The sequence below is a fragment of the Pseudoliparis swirei genome, chromosome 22 (genome assembly GCF_029220125.1).
Source record: "Pseudoliparis swirei isolate HS2019 ecotype Mariana Trench chromosome 22, NWPU_hadal_v1, whole genome shotgun sequence".
Lineage (NCBI taxonomy): Eukaryota > Metazoa > Chordata > Actinopteri > Perciformes > Liparidae > Pseudoliparis > Pseudoliparis swirei.
The window spans coordinates 9,219,665-9,239,012 of record NC_079409.1 but is presented as its reverse complement, the minus strand read 5'-3'; the positions used below and the strand labels follow the sequence as shown (position 1 = coordinate 9,239,012).

Genomic DNA, 19,348 nt, shown 5'->3' with positions numbered 1-19,348 from the left:
CTCCTCATTGTGTTTCTTCACCTCCTCCAGTGTTTGTCATCCAGCTGGAAATTTCCCTTCTTACAAAACAAACAAGCATGGCCTTTAAATATACTCTAAGGTTAAAAAATAAAGAGAAATAACTATGACTGAGGCTTCGTTAAAAGTGATAGACACATAGAATAGCTGAGGAGCTTCGATAGAATAGACAATTCTAATAATATTATTAACTAGATTGATAAAATATACAAATGTTCAATATTACTTATCTTAACGACTTGACAACAGCCAGCGCGAGCACTTCTCTTCCAAGAAGACCCGACCTGGTAAAACTAGCATGGACCGTTATAAGAGTAAGGGACATGAAGCATTTGTTAGAAGAATTAAGAAAACATGAGAACACCAGGACACACATGGAGAACTCGTCAAGCAGCCATATTGGCCAAAGTGAACGTTGCTACAAAGAATCAACGTTTCACTCTTTCACCTCTCAGCCCTTTGCCATTTTGCTGAAACTCTCAAACCAAGTGACACTTTCTCTTCTCTTTTAAATGGAAAAGTTGAAAAATTCAAAAATATTCTCCAGTCCAATGTAGGCCACTGTAATGGCCATCATGCTCCTTCCTCTTTAAAAAGGGTGGGATATTTGGTCAAAGTAAAGACCTGTGACCAGTATACACCTGATCTCTGAAGGACATATTTCTAACCTTCTTGCTTTGTTCAAAACATTACCCCCATATTTAATAATAGCACCTCAGTCTTTCATGCTATGCATTTGCCAATCAAAGATTGTCCCCAGCTATCTCTTGACCTTGCGGACTTCTTTTCTCTCCTCCTTCTGCAGTCTGCAGCAGATGGACGGTTCAAACGGTCAGACAGTCACAGACAGCAGACTGAAGGATCTGTCTGGAAAATCACTTCTTGAGACAAATTCCTGCGCGGCTCAGCGTCACACAATGTGTCTTTTATGAATTTCAATCTTGAAATAGTTTTAGCTTGACATGATTGCACAACATTGCACATTTTCTTGATATTGCTTGTCAAAATACACAAAGCAGGAGCTGGTTTTCATTTGAAATATGTTGCTGTTCACTATACAGTCATTGATGCTCGTGTGGATTTCTGACAAATACCCATAAGACTCGGGACAAAATTCTTCCATTTGCCACTAAAAAGCTATTTCAATCATCTTGTTTTTTATTTAGCAGTTGATAGTTGACAATGTACATAGAGGGGAACGCAAGGGACTCACCCAGGGCATTGCAATCATCCAGTATGCACCTGAGCCCTAAAATTAACATTTGTTGTCAGAGTATCATGAGAAATTGAACCTTTCCCGCTGCCGTCCTGGATTTAGTTTTATTGTCTTTATGTTGTTATTTTGGTGAATATTTCCAGCAGCAGTTGAATCATCTACATTTACTCATACAGTATCTCTCGTCTCTGTAGTCTTTGTCTTCATATTTTAAACGTACATTTGTGAACAAATGCAAATGATTAATACTCATTTCCTCGTCAGCACACGTTTTTTTATCACCTTTCTTCAACCTGATCCGCATATTCTGGATTATTCATTGTTGGTTTTGTAGGCAGATACTGTCATGTTGCAACTTGAAGTGGGTGTATGTGACTTTTCATGATACCACACAGGGCAGGATGACAAGATAAGCAGTTACGGCACGATGATAATTTAACTAATGAATATGTGTGTGTGTTCGAATCCAGAATATTGACTCATATTTATCCTCACTATTACTTTCAGGTGGAAGGTTTCAGGTGTATATTTCCTATTTAAAACTGTCTTTCAAATGAAAAAATATTGATGAGTGATGAGATTAATTCCAAGAAGAGGAGATTAGAAGAGATTACTGAAGAGTCCAAAGGAAGCTCTCAAGATGGCGGTTGGTGATCGTATTTGTGTCTGTATTAAAAGGAAATGGTTTGTCTATATTTTACATTAATTTACATAATTTTTGTTGTCTGTTTCTGGCAATTTCGTTTACAGTCTGTGTTTTATCAATAAAGTCATCCTGAAACCTGCAGACTCGACGTGTGCATTCATTGTGTTTTTCTGAGTTTGACGGAGATTGCTGCACAACTTAAGTAAACATATTGAATATATGAATTAGCGTGATCAGTTTAACATTCATGTCAGTCGTTCTTGTTTCCTTGTTGTAGCGGATCAGTTTGTCTGCCACACTGAGGCCATTGCAGACATCGTGATTCTGGTGGACGGCTCCTGGAGCATCGGTCGGCTCAACTTCCGGCTGGTTCGCATATTCTTGGAAAATCTCATCGATGCCTTTGATGTTGGCATCAATAAAACAAGGATAGGTGGGTCCCCCCCGACCCCTTCCAATATGGTCTACTGTTGTTTGTGTCCATGTTTTTATTTGATTTATTATTCATATTTGTCATGTGTCTTACTGCAAATGACAGGTTGGAATAAAGTTATACATTGTGTGTGTTTGTGTGTGTGTGTGTGTGTGTGTGTCATTGTAGGTCTGGCTCAGTACAGTGGGGATCCCAGGATAGAGTGGCATCTAAATGCTTTCTCCACAAAAGATGCAGTCATTGACGCTGTTAAGAACCTGCCATACAAAGGAGGAAATACTCTCACAGGTGCTTGTACTGAAACTTGTAGTTTGTTTAGCTGTTAATACTGGTAGTTTGCTAAGAAGTTTCAAGCCAGTGTTTTTCTATTTTGCAAATTTTAACTTTGCTCTAAACACATACTTATTCTATGTACTCATCTTGCTCCCACTGCATCCCTTCTTTTCCCTGACGTTCTTCCTCTGGTCTGACTTTCTCCTTCCATCCACCCTGGACCCTTTCCCACTCTCTTCCTCCTCCATCCCTCTGGTCTCTTTCACCCTCTCTCTCTCTCTTTCCAGGCCTTGCATTGACCTATATCTTGGAGAACTGCTTCAAGCAGGAGTCTGGCTCTCGGGTGGGTATACCTAAGATTGGGATCCTCATCACAGATGGGAAGTCCCAGGACGATGTCATACCTCCTGCAGAGAGTCTGCGTAATGCTGGGATTGAGCTGTTTGCTATTGGTGAGAGAGGACACAAACACACGAGGCCCACTTCCTGAGACATGGGGACGATACAAACTTCCAGTTTACGAATAATATTTGTTTAGCTGCAACCCTGCCTGCCTTGAGAGCCTCATTTTGATTGTCAGAGCAACCAAGTATTATACATAGTGTTTATTTTATAGTCTGGACAGTGCCAGAGTGTGATAGTGATGAATCGGCAGTACCGAGTAGTTTTAGTCAGTAATGCAGCCTGTGTAAAACATTACATTGAATACATCTATATGTATGAATAGAACAGCTCTGCATTCTGGACTTCTCAGTTCAACTGATGCTGGAATACATAATTCTTCGGCCCAGGGCATCCCTGAGATGACTGGCATGTACTGCTACCATAAAAGCAGCGATGAAACAAAAGATGAAATGTTTTGAGTTTTGCTGTGAAAGATGTCAATCATACAACATGTGGCTCTTTGGTTTGATTCCGGGTTGCTCTCCCTTATGAAATGTGTGATGTCACACAAGTAATGCTGCTTGTCTCTGAATCTAATGAGAACAATGATATGCTTCCTCTCCCAGGTGTTAAGAACGCTGATGAGAACGAGCTGCTCTCCATCGCCTCAGAGCCGGACGACACGCATGTCTACAATGTGGCCGACTTCAACGTCATGAGCTCCATCGTACAGGGTTTGACCAAGATCGTGTGTGAACAAGTGGAGCAGCAAGACAAGGATATCAAACAGCGTAAGGGTTGTTCTAGAAAAGAAGTGGTTGGTGTGAAGCGTGTTTATAGTTGCAGTGAAAAGCAGCGTGAAAACGCCAGCTGTCATTGAGAGGGCGTAGAAAGGATATTGTTAAAGTAAAGGAGTGGCAGAAATCATTGCGGCAGTCAAGTTCAGTGCAGATCAAATAATAAAAGTGAACCCATGCAAGCTAGAGATATTACTTACACCTCTTCTGATAAGAGGCAATTTAAGGTGCGGTATTTTTTTTTGTACCAGTCTCTCTAGTCTACTACATCAAAGTGTGATCACTTTGGCTCTTCCTCATGCATCTTTGCAGATTATAAATGGCAAGATTATAAGATATATACTTTTTTTCCGCCATGCTGCTCCTCTTTCTCACTCTTTCATCCCAATGTGTTTTAATTTATATGTAAATAGAGATACAGGATAATAAAACAAGAACCAGGATGTCTGAAAGTGACACTATTAATAATCCAGTACAATGTGTATGTCACAACATCCTTCACTCTGATCTTCACGTGAGTTTTTCTACCTAAAAGTAACTCACTGGAAGTAATTGTATGTAATCCGATGCAGTCTGTTTTTTGTAATTAGCCTTCTGTTTTCCTCTCTTTTTTATTTCTTTAGAACATCCACCAGAGGAGACAGGAGCGCCACTTGAGCTGGTGACATCAGAAGTCACGGCCCGCAGCTTTAGGGTTTCATGGAGCCACGCCCCCGGACATGTAGAGAAATACAGAGTGCTTTATTATCCTGCTAGCGAAGGAGAACCACAGGAGGTAAATACTGTGGTTCTGTGGAAGAACACAAGCACATTTACTATACTGAACATTTTTAAGTTTAAATGTGTTTCGGACAAACTGAGGGAGTTAACAAACACTAAAATATACCACTACATAAAATTAAGAAATATTCATGTTCTTGCATACACATTTTACAGTTCATTGCTATCTGGAAACTTTACATGCATAGGCAATCACAAGCAATACATAAAGGTCCTATTGAGTTCAAGAGACTCAAGGAGCTCTTTCCCATCATATTTACGACACCAAAGAGTTACTGTCTCTGGGTGCTTCAGGCAAGTTTATAGATTAAGCTCAGTTTTTCTCCTGAGAGGCTTTTTTAGCTTTAGACGTTTGTGCTTGATCCCATTCAATGAAACTATTGTGTTTTCCTCCTTTACCATTTCTTCCCTATCTGTCTTTCCTGCCCTGCCTTCCTCTCTCTCTCTCTGTCCCCTTTATATATGTCATTGTAATCTTCCCCAATGTATTGCCCCACTTTCCTATTATTTTCCTGCCATTCTCTGTCCCCCCCCAAAAAACCCTCCCTCCACCTTCTTCCATTCTATTTCCGCTCCCGATCTCTCTTTTCTGTCCTTTCCACCCATCTTTCATCTCCTCCTCCCTTCCCCATCTCCGGCTCCTGAATCCCAGGCGGTAGTGGACGGTAGGGAGACTTCAGCGGAGTTACAGCATCTCCGTTCTCTCACTGAGTACCAGCTGGCTGTGTTTGCCGTGTACGCAAACGAGGCAAGTGAAGCTCTCAGAGGATCAGAAACAACCCGTAAGTTTATTTTTACACACGAACACACACATGCAGTCATGTACTGCCAAACCTCACACCAATGCTTCAGTCAACATTTGAGATCAAAAGTTAAAGGCTTGACAGCTATTGAATCCAGACATATTGAAAATGATCCCCTCTTGGTACATGAAGATAAAAGCATCGAAGGAGACAAGACAATGGTTTTAACTCTAGACAAACTGAAAAGACTTAGAATTAGTATGACTCCTCCTTGATTAAACTGTGCCTGGTGTGTGTTGTGTGTGTGTAGTGGCCCTTCCCACAGTGACGGCCCTCCAGCTGTTAGATGTGACTCACAGCACCATGAAAGCGCGATGGGACCGCGTGGATGGAGTTTCTGGCTACATGCTGCTGTATGCACTGCTTATAGACGACGGAGACTTAGAAGAGAAGGAGGTAACAGATGGAAAAAGAGAAAGAAATATAAGATAAATGCTTTTTCAATTCAGTTTTGAAAAAGCAACTTTGCAGCTGAGGATCTTAAGTTTTCTTTTAAATGCTGTAATGTGTGCATTTGTGTCTTTTTCTGCAAGGTCAAGGTGTCAGAAGCAGTGACGGAGCTGGAGCTGGATGGGCTGACCCCTCGCACTGAATACACTGTCACGGTTTATGCCATATATGGGGAGGAGGCTAGTAACCCTATTACAAACCAGAAATCTACATGTGAGTAATGCACAGACCATTCTTAACTGAGAGCCCTCATTCTCAACCTTCACCTAAATTAAATTATAATTTTAATTGTTAAAACTACGGATCGAACATAACATCCTTTCTTTTTAACAATGGTACATTCCAAGTCTCTTATTTGTCATCTCCTCGCTCCTCACTTAAACCCAAGGTTTTTCTGCTGCGTCCCAAAGCTCTTAATTATGCTCTGAGGAGCGAGGAATGAGGAGGGACCTCTGAGGTGACATGAGCGAGAATACACAAGAGCAGCCTTCACGGAGGTCTTTTGACAGCTGACATGCCGCCTCATTAATTATCAGTTGTTTGACGCATCAGCTGATCGGACTGATGTTTCATAACTGACTGAAGACAGATTTCAGATTAAACTCAAGTTTTATATTTGGTCTGTTTTCTGATTCACCATCTGGTTCAGAATATATGTTAATTGAAGGTCTGAACTACAATAGGACTACAACAAACTTTATTATTTGAAAGATTTGTCTTTTCAAAATCTGTTACTTACTCCAATAACTTTATTTATGAATACAATTAAAGTCAGAGAGAGACATACTGTACATATTTTATTGTCATTTTCATTCAGTCACATGAGGCTGATCATTTCTGAGCGTCGGGTTTGATGAGATGCATCCTTTCAATTGCCCCCAAAACATTGAGCCTAATAATTCCTTTCCAGGGTTAAAATGACACCATAATCAAATTATGGGTTATTTAATAATGAATTCACAATCAGAATGTCAAGATATACATAGGCAAATAATGAATAATGAATATGACCTTATTCTGCCAGTACAGTTCACATATGTACAGACACAAACTCCATCAAAAGTCTCTACAGCTGTTAAAGTCGACTGGCAGCTGATCCCGATGTGATCAGAAGCAGACGTCGCTTCCCAGGACACTTCAGAGGAAAGGACGTCTCATTTCTCTAGGAACATATTTCCTTGTTTACTCTCTCCTGGCATGATTTCCTTGCACTTCTTCGTGCATCCCTGGTGAGAGGGACTGAGACGCAAAGATAATACACGAGTGATGGAAATGTGGCTGCGATTAAGAGACTTGGGATGCACCCAACCCAATGTCTTCTCGCTCAAAGTCTAAAATTCAACCAAATGAAGCACTTGCTCTCTCTCTCTCTCTCTGTATCTCTCTCAGTACCACTGAGTGCCCCCACCAACCTCCAGTTCTCTGACATCACTCACAACTCCGCCCACATCAACTGGGACCCCGCGCCCCAAAAAGTTAAAGGTTACCGCATCATGTGGGTCGAGACAGACGGACTAGTCACGGAGGAGGTACGTGTGATTTTATTCAGTTATTTTTCTTAGTATAAAAGGTCAAAATAGAATGAGTTTTGACTACTGATATAAATCATCTTTGAAAATATACAAATATTGCAATAAAGAACTGTAAACAGGTTTTTGCAATTAACAGGTTTTCGTGGATTAGCTGACTCTTACATTTTTGTACAAACATAACTTGTTTTTGTGTGGACATGTCATGTGTCTATCCGTGTTGTGCAGGTGGAGGTGGGTCCAGATATCTCTTATGACCTCAGTGAGTTGACGTCTCTGATGGAGTACTCAGTGGCCATCTTTGCCCTGTACACTGAGGGCCAATCAGAGGCCCTCACAGACGGATTCACTACCAGTAAGTGGCTTTTTGACCGAAAGGACTCAATAGAAGATGCTGTAGTCTGTTAGTTAGTTAGTTTGTGCGTTTTAGATCCATCCTCTTGAAAGTAGATTTGTTCATTTGTTTTTGATTGGAGTCTACTTTGTCCTCAGCATTATTACAGCATTTCGACATTTCCTGAAAATAGTTGTACTCATACCTTTAGAAGCATTTCTCTCTTGATGCCAAACAGAGTTGAATTGTACGACCCCTACAGGTCCTTCTGCTATTTTGGCGGTGTGCCCATCTCATTTACTCCTCAGCATAATAGCCCAGTTGCATTAAAAGGTCACGTTGCTGTCCCTTGCTACTCCGTCACACTAACAGATATTGATTTGTAGGAATATCTCTTTAAGCAACATGCAGTTGGGCTCCAGTGCTGAGTCAGCTGAAATAAATGTATTTCTGGCAAGCAACTATTATACTACTCACTTTAAGGGCCCATTCCGATTTGTATTTATCTTCTGGCAATTTTTGGTTAATGGACCAGGTTTCAAGAAAGAGACCTTCATAAAGTAGAGGTGTGTAAATATTACTAATAATACTAATGATAGTAATAATAGTCATTATAATAATGATAATGATGGTAGAGTTCACACATAGAGTGTTTTTGTAAGTTAAGATAATTGCTGAACAAACAGTTTATACACATGCAATAAATTAACCCCTGCAGAGAAGAAAGCAGTTATCTCCTGGTCAGTGATTGCACCATGTTACAAACTGAAGCAAGCTCATGGTTGCATGGCTTTCAGCACACTAATTGTTGCATAGGAGTGCATATACGGTATTTAAACTGTCACATGTTTTCTGCCATGTTCCAACAACTCACAGCTTGATTCTTCCTCTGGCTTTATCCAACACACAGCCGATGTTTACTTCTTTGCAGCTGTAGTCATTTGGGGAATCACATATTCAATATCAACAAAAGCTCATTTGTATTAGCATTTAAAACCATCATGATAAGTGTGGTTACGCCGCAGGGATATGGTTTCAAGCAATGTGTCCATGAACGTTGCATCAAGCAGTGCAGTGCAAGCCGAGCTTCCTTTAGTCAGTTATTCTTCTGTGCCTAGTAATGCATTGTGTGTGCTGCTTAGTGAGAGGGATCATGAGAAAAAGCTAGTGCAGAGCACTGTGAAATTTCTCCAAACCCTATGGGAAGCCGCAGGATTATTAGAAATGGAATGGAAATGATGATTTAAAACCACAAAAAAAAGGTAAATGCTTTCACCTTCTCTAAGCTCCAGTTCCTGGTCCTTTGCATCTACGCACCAATAATGTTGGCACAGACAGCTTCCAGGTCAGCTGGGATCACTCAGCCAATGACATCATCCTCTACAGACTCTCCTGGGCACCATTCACAGGTGGCGACACGAAGGAGGTCAGTACCAATGAAATATGGGATGTAAAGGGCTGTGTTTTAGAAACAGTTTTCTTGAGGATGTTTTGAGAAATGTGACAGTGAAGGTCATCCTCACAGATCATGTGGACAACACTAGAGGCATGCATCTTTAAGTCTGAGTCCTTGGCTCAGCTGTTAACTAGCAGCAAATGTGTAATTTCACATCCTCAAACTGACAGAAATTACACCAATTTATGATTAGATTTCTCATTTAGCCACTGGACCACGTATAATCTCTATTGCCAGAAGAAGTGGATGCGCTCTATATGCTTTGATAACAGGGGAGCATGTTATCTATAGATCCACATATATAAGCTTTACTACACTACTGGTAGCTGGTAAAACCGCTGGCATGGCTGAGTTGACAAAAGGGCTGAATAAATCTAGAAATAAATGGATTGGGTATTTTATTTCCATGATCTGGGTTTTAGAGACAGCTGGGCAGTCGTGATAGAGCCCTTAGCTCTCTAAGAGGGTGTGTGTATTTGTGTGTGCATGTTGTGAAAGTGTGTCTGTGTATCTGTATCATCAGAGCTGAAAACAAAACTCTGGGGAGTTGGAGAGGTGGACGAGTGATTCTCCCTGCTCAGAGAAACAGATACACACACACACACACACACACACACACACACACACACACACACACACACGCTTACATCCTCCACCGACCACTTTGTATTGTTGTATCTGAAAGGAGATTAATCATAATAGTTGATCAGCCACATAGACAAACAAACAGAGTAGAAGATTCAAACATTGTGATGATCTAGACTAGAAGTCCATGAGAAAAGTAAATTGTATTATTGATTTCTTTCAATGCATTTGTTTTTTTAGCATCATGATACCTTCTTGAGAGCACATTTGTGGGTCTTTTTATACTGTTTGTTAATTAATAAAATGTCTGTTTGACTCGCCTCTTCAATCAGGCAAATAGCACAGACGGCAATGCTGTAAAATAAATACATCTCACTAAATGCCAGAAAAGCAAGAGAGTGAATGACTTAAGATGGACTTCCTCCTGGGATGTAACGAATGGCCTGTCCCACTGCTAAAATGTACACGTAATTGTGCCTCAAAAGAGAGAAATTCCCTCACATGATAAGTTCACATAATTAAGTCATTAACAGTACATTTCAAAGCTGTACTTTTTATGACCTCTTTGTGTGACTCATTTTTGCATTGGAAGAATTGTCGTGGTCGTTTGGAGTCCTGCAGATCGAACTTGTTGATCATCTTTGTAAGTCCTACATTGGTGGTATTCAAATGTTCTTGTTTAACATAACAAAGAGTACATTAAGTGCATTTAAATGAGGAGTGAAGAAACATATTTTAATGCAGTATTCCAAACAAACCCTCATACAAGTCTCCTGCTGATTTGCTATGAGCAACGAGGCGATTTGTTGTTTTAAGTTCTCAGCAGCTTTCTCCATGACAAACTTGGTTTTGAAAGTCTGGTGTTTGACTAAGAGTTTAAATAATATGGTCACTGTTGGTTAATGCCCAAAATATTCTCCTATTTTAAGTGTAATTTAGGAAATTCTTCCTATTTTTATTTTTGTTGCAGCTATAGGCACACCAAATGAAAGTACACAACACAAGAAGGTGGCCTAAATGTCAACAGCACAACAAGTTGCAACTTGTTTGAAATATACTATTGCCCAGTCAAGTTCTGGACTGTTGGTACTACAGAGATCTCAAAAAGTGTGATGTGATTTTTTTGGAAAGAAGATACTGTTGTAAGTCTAATGTGGCATGAGACTAAAACGTACACGTGTGTTTCTCTTGTGGAGGTGATCTTGAGTGGGATCGATAACAGATACAAGCTGTCTGGTCTGAGTTCCTCGACTGACTACGAAGTTATGCTGACGGCTGTATTCAGAGATGAATCCGAGAGTGATACCGTCTCTGTTATAGAGACCACATGTAAGTGACATTGATTGGCAACTTGCACAGCATTTGTGTTACTAACTCAGGCAGTTGTAGTATTTGCGTTGACTAATCTAAACTAAAAACCTTTTCCAGAGATGAGAGCAGTGCCCTTTGTTTCACTGGTGTCGGTCAGTGACATCAGTGAAAGTGCCTGATGAGAATAAAACACCAGTCCAATCACATCTGCCTTTTATGATCATCAAATTAGCATTTTTGGAGTTCAAAGCGTGACTCTGCATTAGCCAATTTGCATTCATTTGTATGTCGGAGCTCATCTTCGTAGGTAAAAATAGATTTTCCCATCAATGTTTTGTTATGTATTGTTGTCAAATTACTGGATTTATTGATTCAGAGAGTCATTGATGAGAGGTTTAATCCAATTATCTGATTCATGCTCTCTGTATTTTCACAGGGGCCGAGACGACTACGATTGCTACCACAACCCCAAGTAAGATATTGTAATACATTATAATATTTTATTCATCTTTTTTGCTCCTCTGTGTCCAGCTGGCACCAAGCTGAGTTCAAGTGGTGCTTGCTTAAAAAAAGTAATAAAAATGCTTTCAAAGACGCTGGACACATTTGAGTCACGACTCAAGCGAACGCATCTGTCTAGAAAGTCTACTGCCATACACATATTAAAGGCTCTATTAGTTTACAGGATATGCTGATGTTGCCAAAGTGCATCCAACATTCTCAAAGGTTTTGGTCTTGGTTGCTCATTTAGTTTCTGGGAGCAAACCAGAAGCACTGAGTGCATTTACATGGACACAAGTTAATGGGTATGATATATTTTTGGAGTATGTTTGTGTCTGAGCACCTGAACACCATATTCTGTTGAAGAGAAACATGGATGTGCTTATCCCGTTAATGAGAAACCCAGACATGCTGCCACAAAAGAAACACCTTGTCCTGGTTATTCAGCGCCGCCGCCGATCTCAATACAAACAATGGCCAACGTATAAAGACAGAGTTTTGGGGATAATGAGAAAAGCTGCGTATCTTAATCCACTGCTCTGTGTGTGTGTGTGTGTGTGTGTGTGTGTGTGTGTGTGTGTGTGTGTGGTTGAGAGACAGAGGGCGAGAGAGGCGAATGGAACAAAGTGCTCAAGTGGTAGTAAATGTATCTCTGTTGTTTTGTAAACATCAGTTTGCGCAAGTAATCAGTAAAAGTGTTACTGGCATTTATCATCTATATGTCACGGGGAATATGAATAATTAATTTCACTGTTCTCGTGTAAACACCAAATCCAAAATCTGATCATAACTGGGATACGACTTGTCAACAAGTTATTAATGTCCACGGAAACACACTCATGGAGAACTTAGGAAAGCTCCACTGTCGGTTCTGACTAAAGTTTAGAATGCAAAACTAAAACATCTTAAGTTCCCCAGCAGGATTCACTTTTCGAAAAAAGTTTGGAGGATGTTTGATGTTTTTATAAATGTATTTACCAAGTTGGCTTCTCTCAGAGACGATAGTTCAAACTTCGTTATCTCAGAGGCGACCCGGATACCATCTGGATTGTGTTCCGTACGAGGAACAGGCGAGCTTACATCTAACCGAGTCAGAGCAGTTTCTCAACTTTCAAAATGTAAGAAAGCAACAAGCAACAAACACGCTTTATTTAATTCCCTGCTCACTATCCTAGAAACTTTAAAAAGTGCATCTGCTTTGCTTCAAACTCCAAGTGCTTCTATGGAAATCACAACTCACAGTGGCCAGCTCACAGACAGCGGGTTACCCGTTATTAAGAATCAAGTCGTGTAGTTCCAAGCTGAATTGTGTATGGAGCCCTCACACGTCGTATCCACCCAGCACCGCACAGACCTGAACATGTCTTTGTGGTTAAAGCTGTTATCCAGACGAATGAGACGCAGCACCATGTGTTGTTTCAAATTATAAGTAGTTTTCTAGGGAAAAGGAAGCTCCTCCAGACTTGACTGCAAATGTATTATCCTGGCACATATACAGGACTGTCTCAGAAAATTAGAATATTGTGATGAAGTTCTTTATTTTCTGTAATGCAATTAAAAAAACAAAAATGTCATGCATTCTGGATTCATTACAAATCAACTGAAATATTGGAAGCCTTTTATTCTGATTTATTGCTGATTATGGCTTACAGCTTAAGAAAACTCAAATATCCTATCTCTAAATATTAGAATATCATGAAAAAGTATACTAGTAGGGTATTAAACAAATCACTTGAATTGTCTAATTAACTCGAAACACCTGCAAGGGTTTCCTGAGCCTTGACAAACACTCAGCTGTTTTAAATCTTTTTTTTTACTTGGTCTGAGGAAATATTAAAATTTTATGAGATAGGATTTTAGAGTTTTCTTAAGCTGTAAGCCATAATCAGCAATATTAAAAGAATAAAAGGCTTGCAATATTTCAGTTGATTTGTAATGAATCCAGAATGCATGACATTTTTGTTTTTTTAATTGCATTACAGAAAATAAAGAACTTTATCACAATATTCTAATTTTCTGAGACAGTCCTGTATATGCTCGTCAAAGCAGTCGGAGCATCCTGGCACTTTGGCAGTAGTTGTTGGGGGGTTGGCTGTAGCTCATGCGGGGGGGAGTGGTCTTCCCCGAACAACAATGTTTAGCCGGTTCGACCCCTGCTCTCCCCAGAGTTACCGTCGCTCCTTAATAACTAAGGATGGGTCAAATGTAGAGTATAATTTCCCCACGGGGATAAATACGAATTTACATTTCTTTTCTTTTTCTAACCCATCATTGACTGAAAATGTAACTTAAGTCAAGATCTTGTGTAAATGTATGTATTACAAATCCTAAAGTCACTGTTGTTGATGTGGTGTCACAGTGGCACGTCAGGCTGTGAGAAACCTTCTGCTGAGTGACGAGACCACCCGGAGCATGGAGGCATCATGGGAGCTGGAAGACCCCCATGTGGAGAGCTACAGGGTCTCCTACGCCGGCCTCAGGGGCAACCACCAAGAGGAGTCTGTGAGTTGATCAAGTTGTGAGCTGTAAAAATCATTCGTTCACAAACAAATGAAGTGCAGATTTAGGTGTCAGGATATTGTCGGAGTGGGTGTATGGTTTGTGCAGTGAGTGTTTTCTGATTTTAAATTATTTCTCTCTTGTATGAGCAGTTTCTATCACCACGTCTATAGATGGTCAAATCTCCTTCCTCATGCTCCTCTGCTACTTTGAGTATTAAAGCTCACACAGACAACATGGAGGTAAACACACACGTCTTCCCTTGTGAGTCGTGAACACAGATCATATGGAAGAGACAGCACTGGAGTTGTAAACAGAAGAAGAACCTTGTTATTTCTCACCTCCAGCCAACTGGACGGCACTGCGCTGGTCAGAGTCGGGTCATCTGCTCCAATCAAAAAACTGATTACACTTTTAGTCCCGATCCACTCAGCTTATTCTAGCTGTGGTAAGAGCCCTTGAGCTCAGTGCTGTGTACTGACCCTGATCGCTGATGCGTGCACACTCACACTCACACACACACACACACACACACACACACACACACACACACACACACACACACACACACACACACACACACACACACACACCAAAAACACTTTCTCTCCCCATCTGTCTCTCTATCTCTCTGTTTCTCTGTTTTTTCCCTCCCTCGTGTCTTCTCTCTCTCTCGCCACCTCCCCTTACTCTCTTCCCCTCAACCTCTCTTCCCCTGCCCCCTGCTTTAATTTCCCAATGTGGTGTCAGAGCTGTAGAAGATGGAGAGCCCAGGCCAAGCCTGAAGACATTCCATTATCTTTTCAGCAGCCATTTACCTTACTGGAAGCAGAGATGGAGGACAGCAGGGAAAAGAGCAAAAGAAACAAAGAGAGGTTGAGAAGAAACAATAGCTGAACAAAATGGGAGAAAGGCTCAAACCTGTCCGCTGGCTGAGAGCTTCAGGTCGCTTCAGGTCGCGTCTCCTTTTGAAAGTGTGGATGTGTTTTGATGTGGATGCGTGTGAGTGACGGATAGAGGGCAAATGAGACGGCATCAACTGTTTGTGTTTCATGAGCTTGTTGAGTGTTTATGCGATTATTTATGGATTTGAAAATGTTGTGTGTGTGTGTTGTGTGCCTTCTTGCTTTGCCACTAGCAGGCGTTTCAGCACCACAGGCAGAATAGACGTCACCTTTCATCTCAATGGCGGTGAAAGATTTACCTGGCCTTCCTTTAACACACATTTCTCTCTCTCTCTCTCTTGCTCTCTCTCTGTGTCTGACACACATGCAGGCCAACAATTGGCTGGGGATCAGTGCTGTTGTGCATATCAATGGTTTACAACAGATGCAGGAGAAAGCTGACTTGTATTTTGGACATACTCTATCTCACGCTCTTCTCCAGCTGATGGCTCAGTTGTCCCAAAAAGGCAGATGTTGAATAAATTAACTGTAAAGCTCAACTCTTTATCCCACATGGATCAAAGTGCTCAGGATAAAGGACGTATAGACATCTTTAGTTTCATGACAACTGAGCTAACTCCATATGCTAATAGGTGACATTTTCTGACAAAGCGAAATCTAATTTATACAAAGGAAGCCTTTTGGAACTTAAACAAAGATGCAGAGAAATAACAAACGTCAACACTTCTAAAGTAACACACAACAGTAACCTAATGAGGTTTTCTCTGCTCTTTTTTGCCCTCACTGTTGGCCTCAACTGACTTTATTGACTAATCTGAAGTGTGCAGAATTCTTGAACAGTTGGTCCAATCCCTTACGGTATCTGTATCACTGTACAAACACTTTCTGTTTTACCCAATTAAGCCTGTTTGCCTCCAAATGTCCCTATAAGCCATCTGAGAAGAGCACTAGATTCTGTGTGGAGTCTGCTAATGTCCGTGTGTGTGTGTGTGTTTATTTGTGTGTGTGTAGGTGTTAGTTCCTGGTGTTCAGATGAGTGCAGAGCTTCATCCTTTACTCTCAGACACCCAGTACAAAGTGACAGTCACACCAGTGTACACCGATGGACGAGACGGCATCAGTGTCTCTGTGCTGGGTGCCACATGTAAGCCTTACAAACCAGCAACACACACACACACACAAACACATACACACACACTCGCTCACTCACTCGCGCACCTATGAATTATTAACCAAGAGGGTCGACTCTGGGTTTCTCAATTTTTATTTTACAAAGATGCGGCTCCCATTTTAGGTTAACACATCTGACAAAACAGAAAGATAATAGACATTAAGTGTATTCAAGTGAGCAAAATGTTCATTTGCATTGCATTAATTTCATGATGATTTACGCTCCTGAAGGAATTTATGAATACAAGCGATGATAAATACTGATGCATTCTTAATTGTCTTAATGAAGGCCGCTCATAATTAGAACGGTTCCTTTCATTTATGAGAACATTTAATTATTTAGCTCAGCATTAATTGATTTTCTCAACCAATTGTCGTGATTGCCTCTTATGAGCAGTAGTGATTGTGTCCTTATTTTCTGAGGGAGGAAAACTGTCTTCTATCCTATATTATGGATTGTTGGAATTTAAACACATCCTTTCACTGTTTATTTCACTGATTGTTGAAAACAATATGATTGAACCAAATATCAACACAATATACACAGATTGCCGTGCTAACTTTTGGTTCATTTATTCTTTTGTGAACAAAAGTCATATAGAACTTTTCCACAAATTTCTGACACTTTTTAGACCAAACTATTGATTGATTAATCAAGAAGATAATTGCCTGATTTGCCAATTTCAGACCATATTTCATTTCGGCAAATCTATTGTGTAGTTTTTGGTATCAGTACAATTAAATTCAAATGAAATCCAGCCCTAAGTCATAACATATACAGTAGGAACACATGCCTCTTGTAGTTATGGAGCATAAGCCAGAGTGTTCACACTAGTCTGATTAACAGGTGGCGGTAAGACGGCAAGATCTGACAGAGAGGACTTTGAGATAGTAAACATGCAGGATTATAAGTACTTTTAAAAAATCGGCTTTGCAAATGTTTTGTGAGGAAGTAAGAGCACATGACATATTAGTTATAGACAATGCATTAACACGGAAATAAACTTGCTTAAGGCACCTTTTTCATTGTGATGATGTTTGTGGCAGTGGCCCTCTTGTCTCCTGGAAACCTCCGTGTGTCGGAGGAGTGGTACAATCGCTTCAGGCTCACCTGGGATCCACCTCAGTCTCCGGCAGTGGGTTACAGGATTGCATACCAGCCCCTCTATGGTACACGCACGCACACACACACACACACGCACGCACGCACGCACGCACGCACGCACGCACGCACGCACACACACACACACACACACACACACACTGTTTGCTCATCCAAACATACTTATCAGTTTTTTATGACCCACCAGCAACACACCTGTGACACAAAGTATAGCTAAAAAACAAACGTCCCTCATAGCTTTCCTGATTGTGACTTCTATATTTTTCTTTTTACCAAGTTGCCTGAGGCTTCAATGAAAACCTTTGCGATCAAGATCTTTAGTATAATATTACCCTTTTTCATTGATTTATTGTCTTGAAGCATCCTCAAAAGCCCATTTTCACTGTTCTGCTGCTTCTCTAGTGCTAATTGTTTTATCTTTTCAAGACGAGGCTCCAGTTTTTATAGTTTCCTTGTCTGTTTTGAGTTATCTAAACACAATTACAGTGATTTTGAGGATCCAGATTCAAACAGACAAGCTACATTGATCAGATATGTACAAAGTTAAATGGAAATTAATTTGGTAAGAGTGTGTATGTGTTCAAATGCCAACACACACAGATGTACAGCTACCATATAATGTAAACTAAACTAAATGAGGCAAATACATAACATGCATTCATACCTCCACAAACACATGCACATGTACAGTTGTTGTTTGGAAATGCTGAATTGAGAAAGTTAGTTATTATTATCTCTTTTTATTCTTTTTTAGTGGCATGTCGAACTTTAAATTTGGCAACTGCAATTACAACTCGCTGATTTTATCAGTTGTCGCTATCTAATTAAGCCAGCGTTAAAGTTGGCGACATAAAATGAATCATGTTAGAAGATTAAAACTAGAACTGCATGTCTCAAGCAAAAGTCACCTTCCTCATCAGCTAATGATTCATGTAGAAAACAGGGAAATAGAGAAATGACATTGTTCTTGTATTGTAAGGCTTTTTAATCGAAATTCATAAGTATGAGGGAAAATGTAAGATATGACCCTATTATGTGAATGTGCAATCAGTGTTGATGGTAACTGTAGTTAATTAGAGCAATACTTTCATCTATTTGCTAGTTGAGGCCTCCAGCTTGTGGAGTAAGCAGTGGCTGTCAGGTTCTTGTGACGGGGTGAGGCTCAGGCGCAGAGAGACAGGCTGGACGCAATATGAATAACAAAAAAAGCACTCTTTAATGAGGCAAAACAGTCTACAAAAAAACAAGGTCCAAACGGGGCAGGCAGAGAATCCAGGTTCAGGGCAGGCACGGTCAACAGGCAGAACCAGGAACACGGACAGGACGACGGGAAAAGGACACGGAACTATAAACGACAATCCGACAGCAGACAAGGGAAAGACTGACACAATATATAGGGGGTGAAACAGGTGTACGACATCAGACACTAACGAGACAAGAGTGGCTGAGGGCAGGTGCAGGGAATTAAACAATTAAGACAGAAGACACAGAGGAGACATTGGAGACACGGAACACATGAGAAACAGAACAGTGGCTGCATTGCGTGCGGGGTACTGACGTCCAGCCGTAACATGGTGTAGCCGAGGGTTAGGACTCGGAGATGTGCCTGTACTGATGTACTGTACGCAACACAATAAAACAAGAAGGCTCTGAGTCTGAACCAGCGTGGATCAAGATGGCAACAACTCTATTATTTTCCATATCTTCAATGCCAGCACAATGACACAATAAACGGCCAGCTTAAATTCACTTCCCATCCCTCTCAGCCCTGCTGGTCTTGGTTGTGCTTTCTAGTTTTTCTTCGGGATCATGAAGAAGGTCTCCAGCACTGCTGTCCAAGCGAGGAGTAAAACGTTCATGTGTAGTAACACACAGGCTGTTTTGGGGTTGGCGCCAACAACAGCATCCAACACAAACTGCCCACGCAGACAGTCATTGCAGAACAGTGATTTTGTTTCCGTTGGCATCGGAAGGCAAATTGAGCAAAGTCGGCATTTGCTCTTGGCAACTCATATTTTGGAGGTTAATATCCTCCCTACTGCAGCTGCAGTCTCGGCTTGCTTTTCTTATCCATAACATCCTATGCATGGTTCGCTGTTGGAAACGTAACTATGATGCAATACTAGCATAGAGAA

General features: G+C 40.7%; 2 protein-coding genes across 6 annotated transcripts in view; both read left to right on the top strand.

Moving 5' to 3' along the window:
* The window catches only part of LOC130212945 (Wilms tumor protein 1-interacting protein), a 110,618-nt gene that overhangs the window by 90,140 nt on the left and 1,130 nt on the right, over positions 1-19,348 (top strand). The gene's annotated exons all lie outside the window — the stretch shown is intronic.
* The window catches only part of col14a1a (collagen, type XIV, alpha 1a), an 87,418-nt gene continuing 71,691 nt past the window's right edge, over positions 3,622-19,348 (top strand). For 3 of the 5 annotated variants that reach the window (XM_056444267.1, XM_056444268.1, XM_056444269.1), the window contains exons 1-13: positions 3,622-3,761; positions 4,391-4,542; positions 5,200-5,329; positions 5,601-5,746; positions 5,884-6,013; positions 7,190-7,329; positions 7,558-7,684; positions 8,950-9,089; positions 10,901-11,033; positions 11,452-11,487; positions 13,876-14,018; positions 15,932-16,064; positions 17,138-17,260. In XM_056444267.1, coding sequence (XP_056300242.1) covers positions 3,686-3,761; positions 4,391-4,542; positions 5,200-5,329; positions 5,601-5,746; positions 5,884-6,013; positions 7,190-7,329; positions 7,558-7,684; positions 8,950-9,089; positions 10,901-11,033; positions 11,452-11,487; positions 13,876-14,018; positions 15,932-16,064; positions 17,138-17,260 — 1,609 coding nt within the window. In that variant the 5' untranslated portion in view covers positions 3,622-3,685. Of the gene's footprint in view, positions 3,762-4,390; positions 4,543-5,199; positions 5,330-5,600; positions 5,747-5,883; positions 6,014-7,189; positions 7,330-7,557; positions 7,685-8,949; positions 9,090-10,900; positions 11,034-11,451; positions 11,488-13,831; positions 14,019-14,153; positions 14,258-15,931; positions 16,065-17,137; positions 17,261-19,348 lie in introns of those variants that run through there. The other 2 variants (XM_056444270.1, XM_056444271.1) reach the window with 2 other exon arrangements.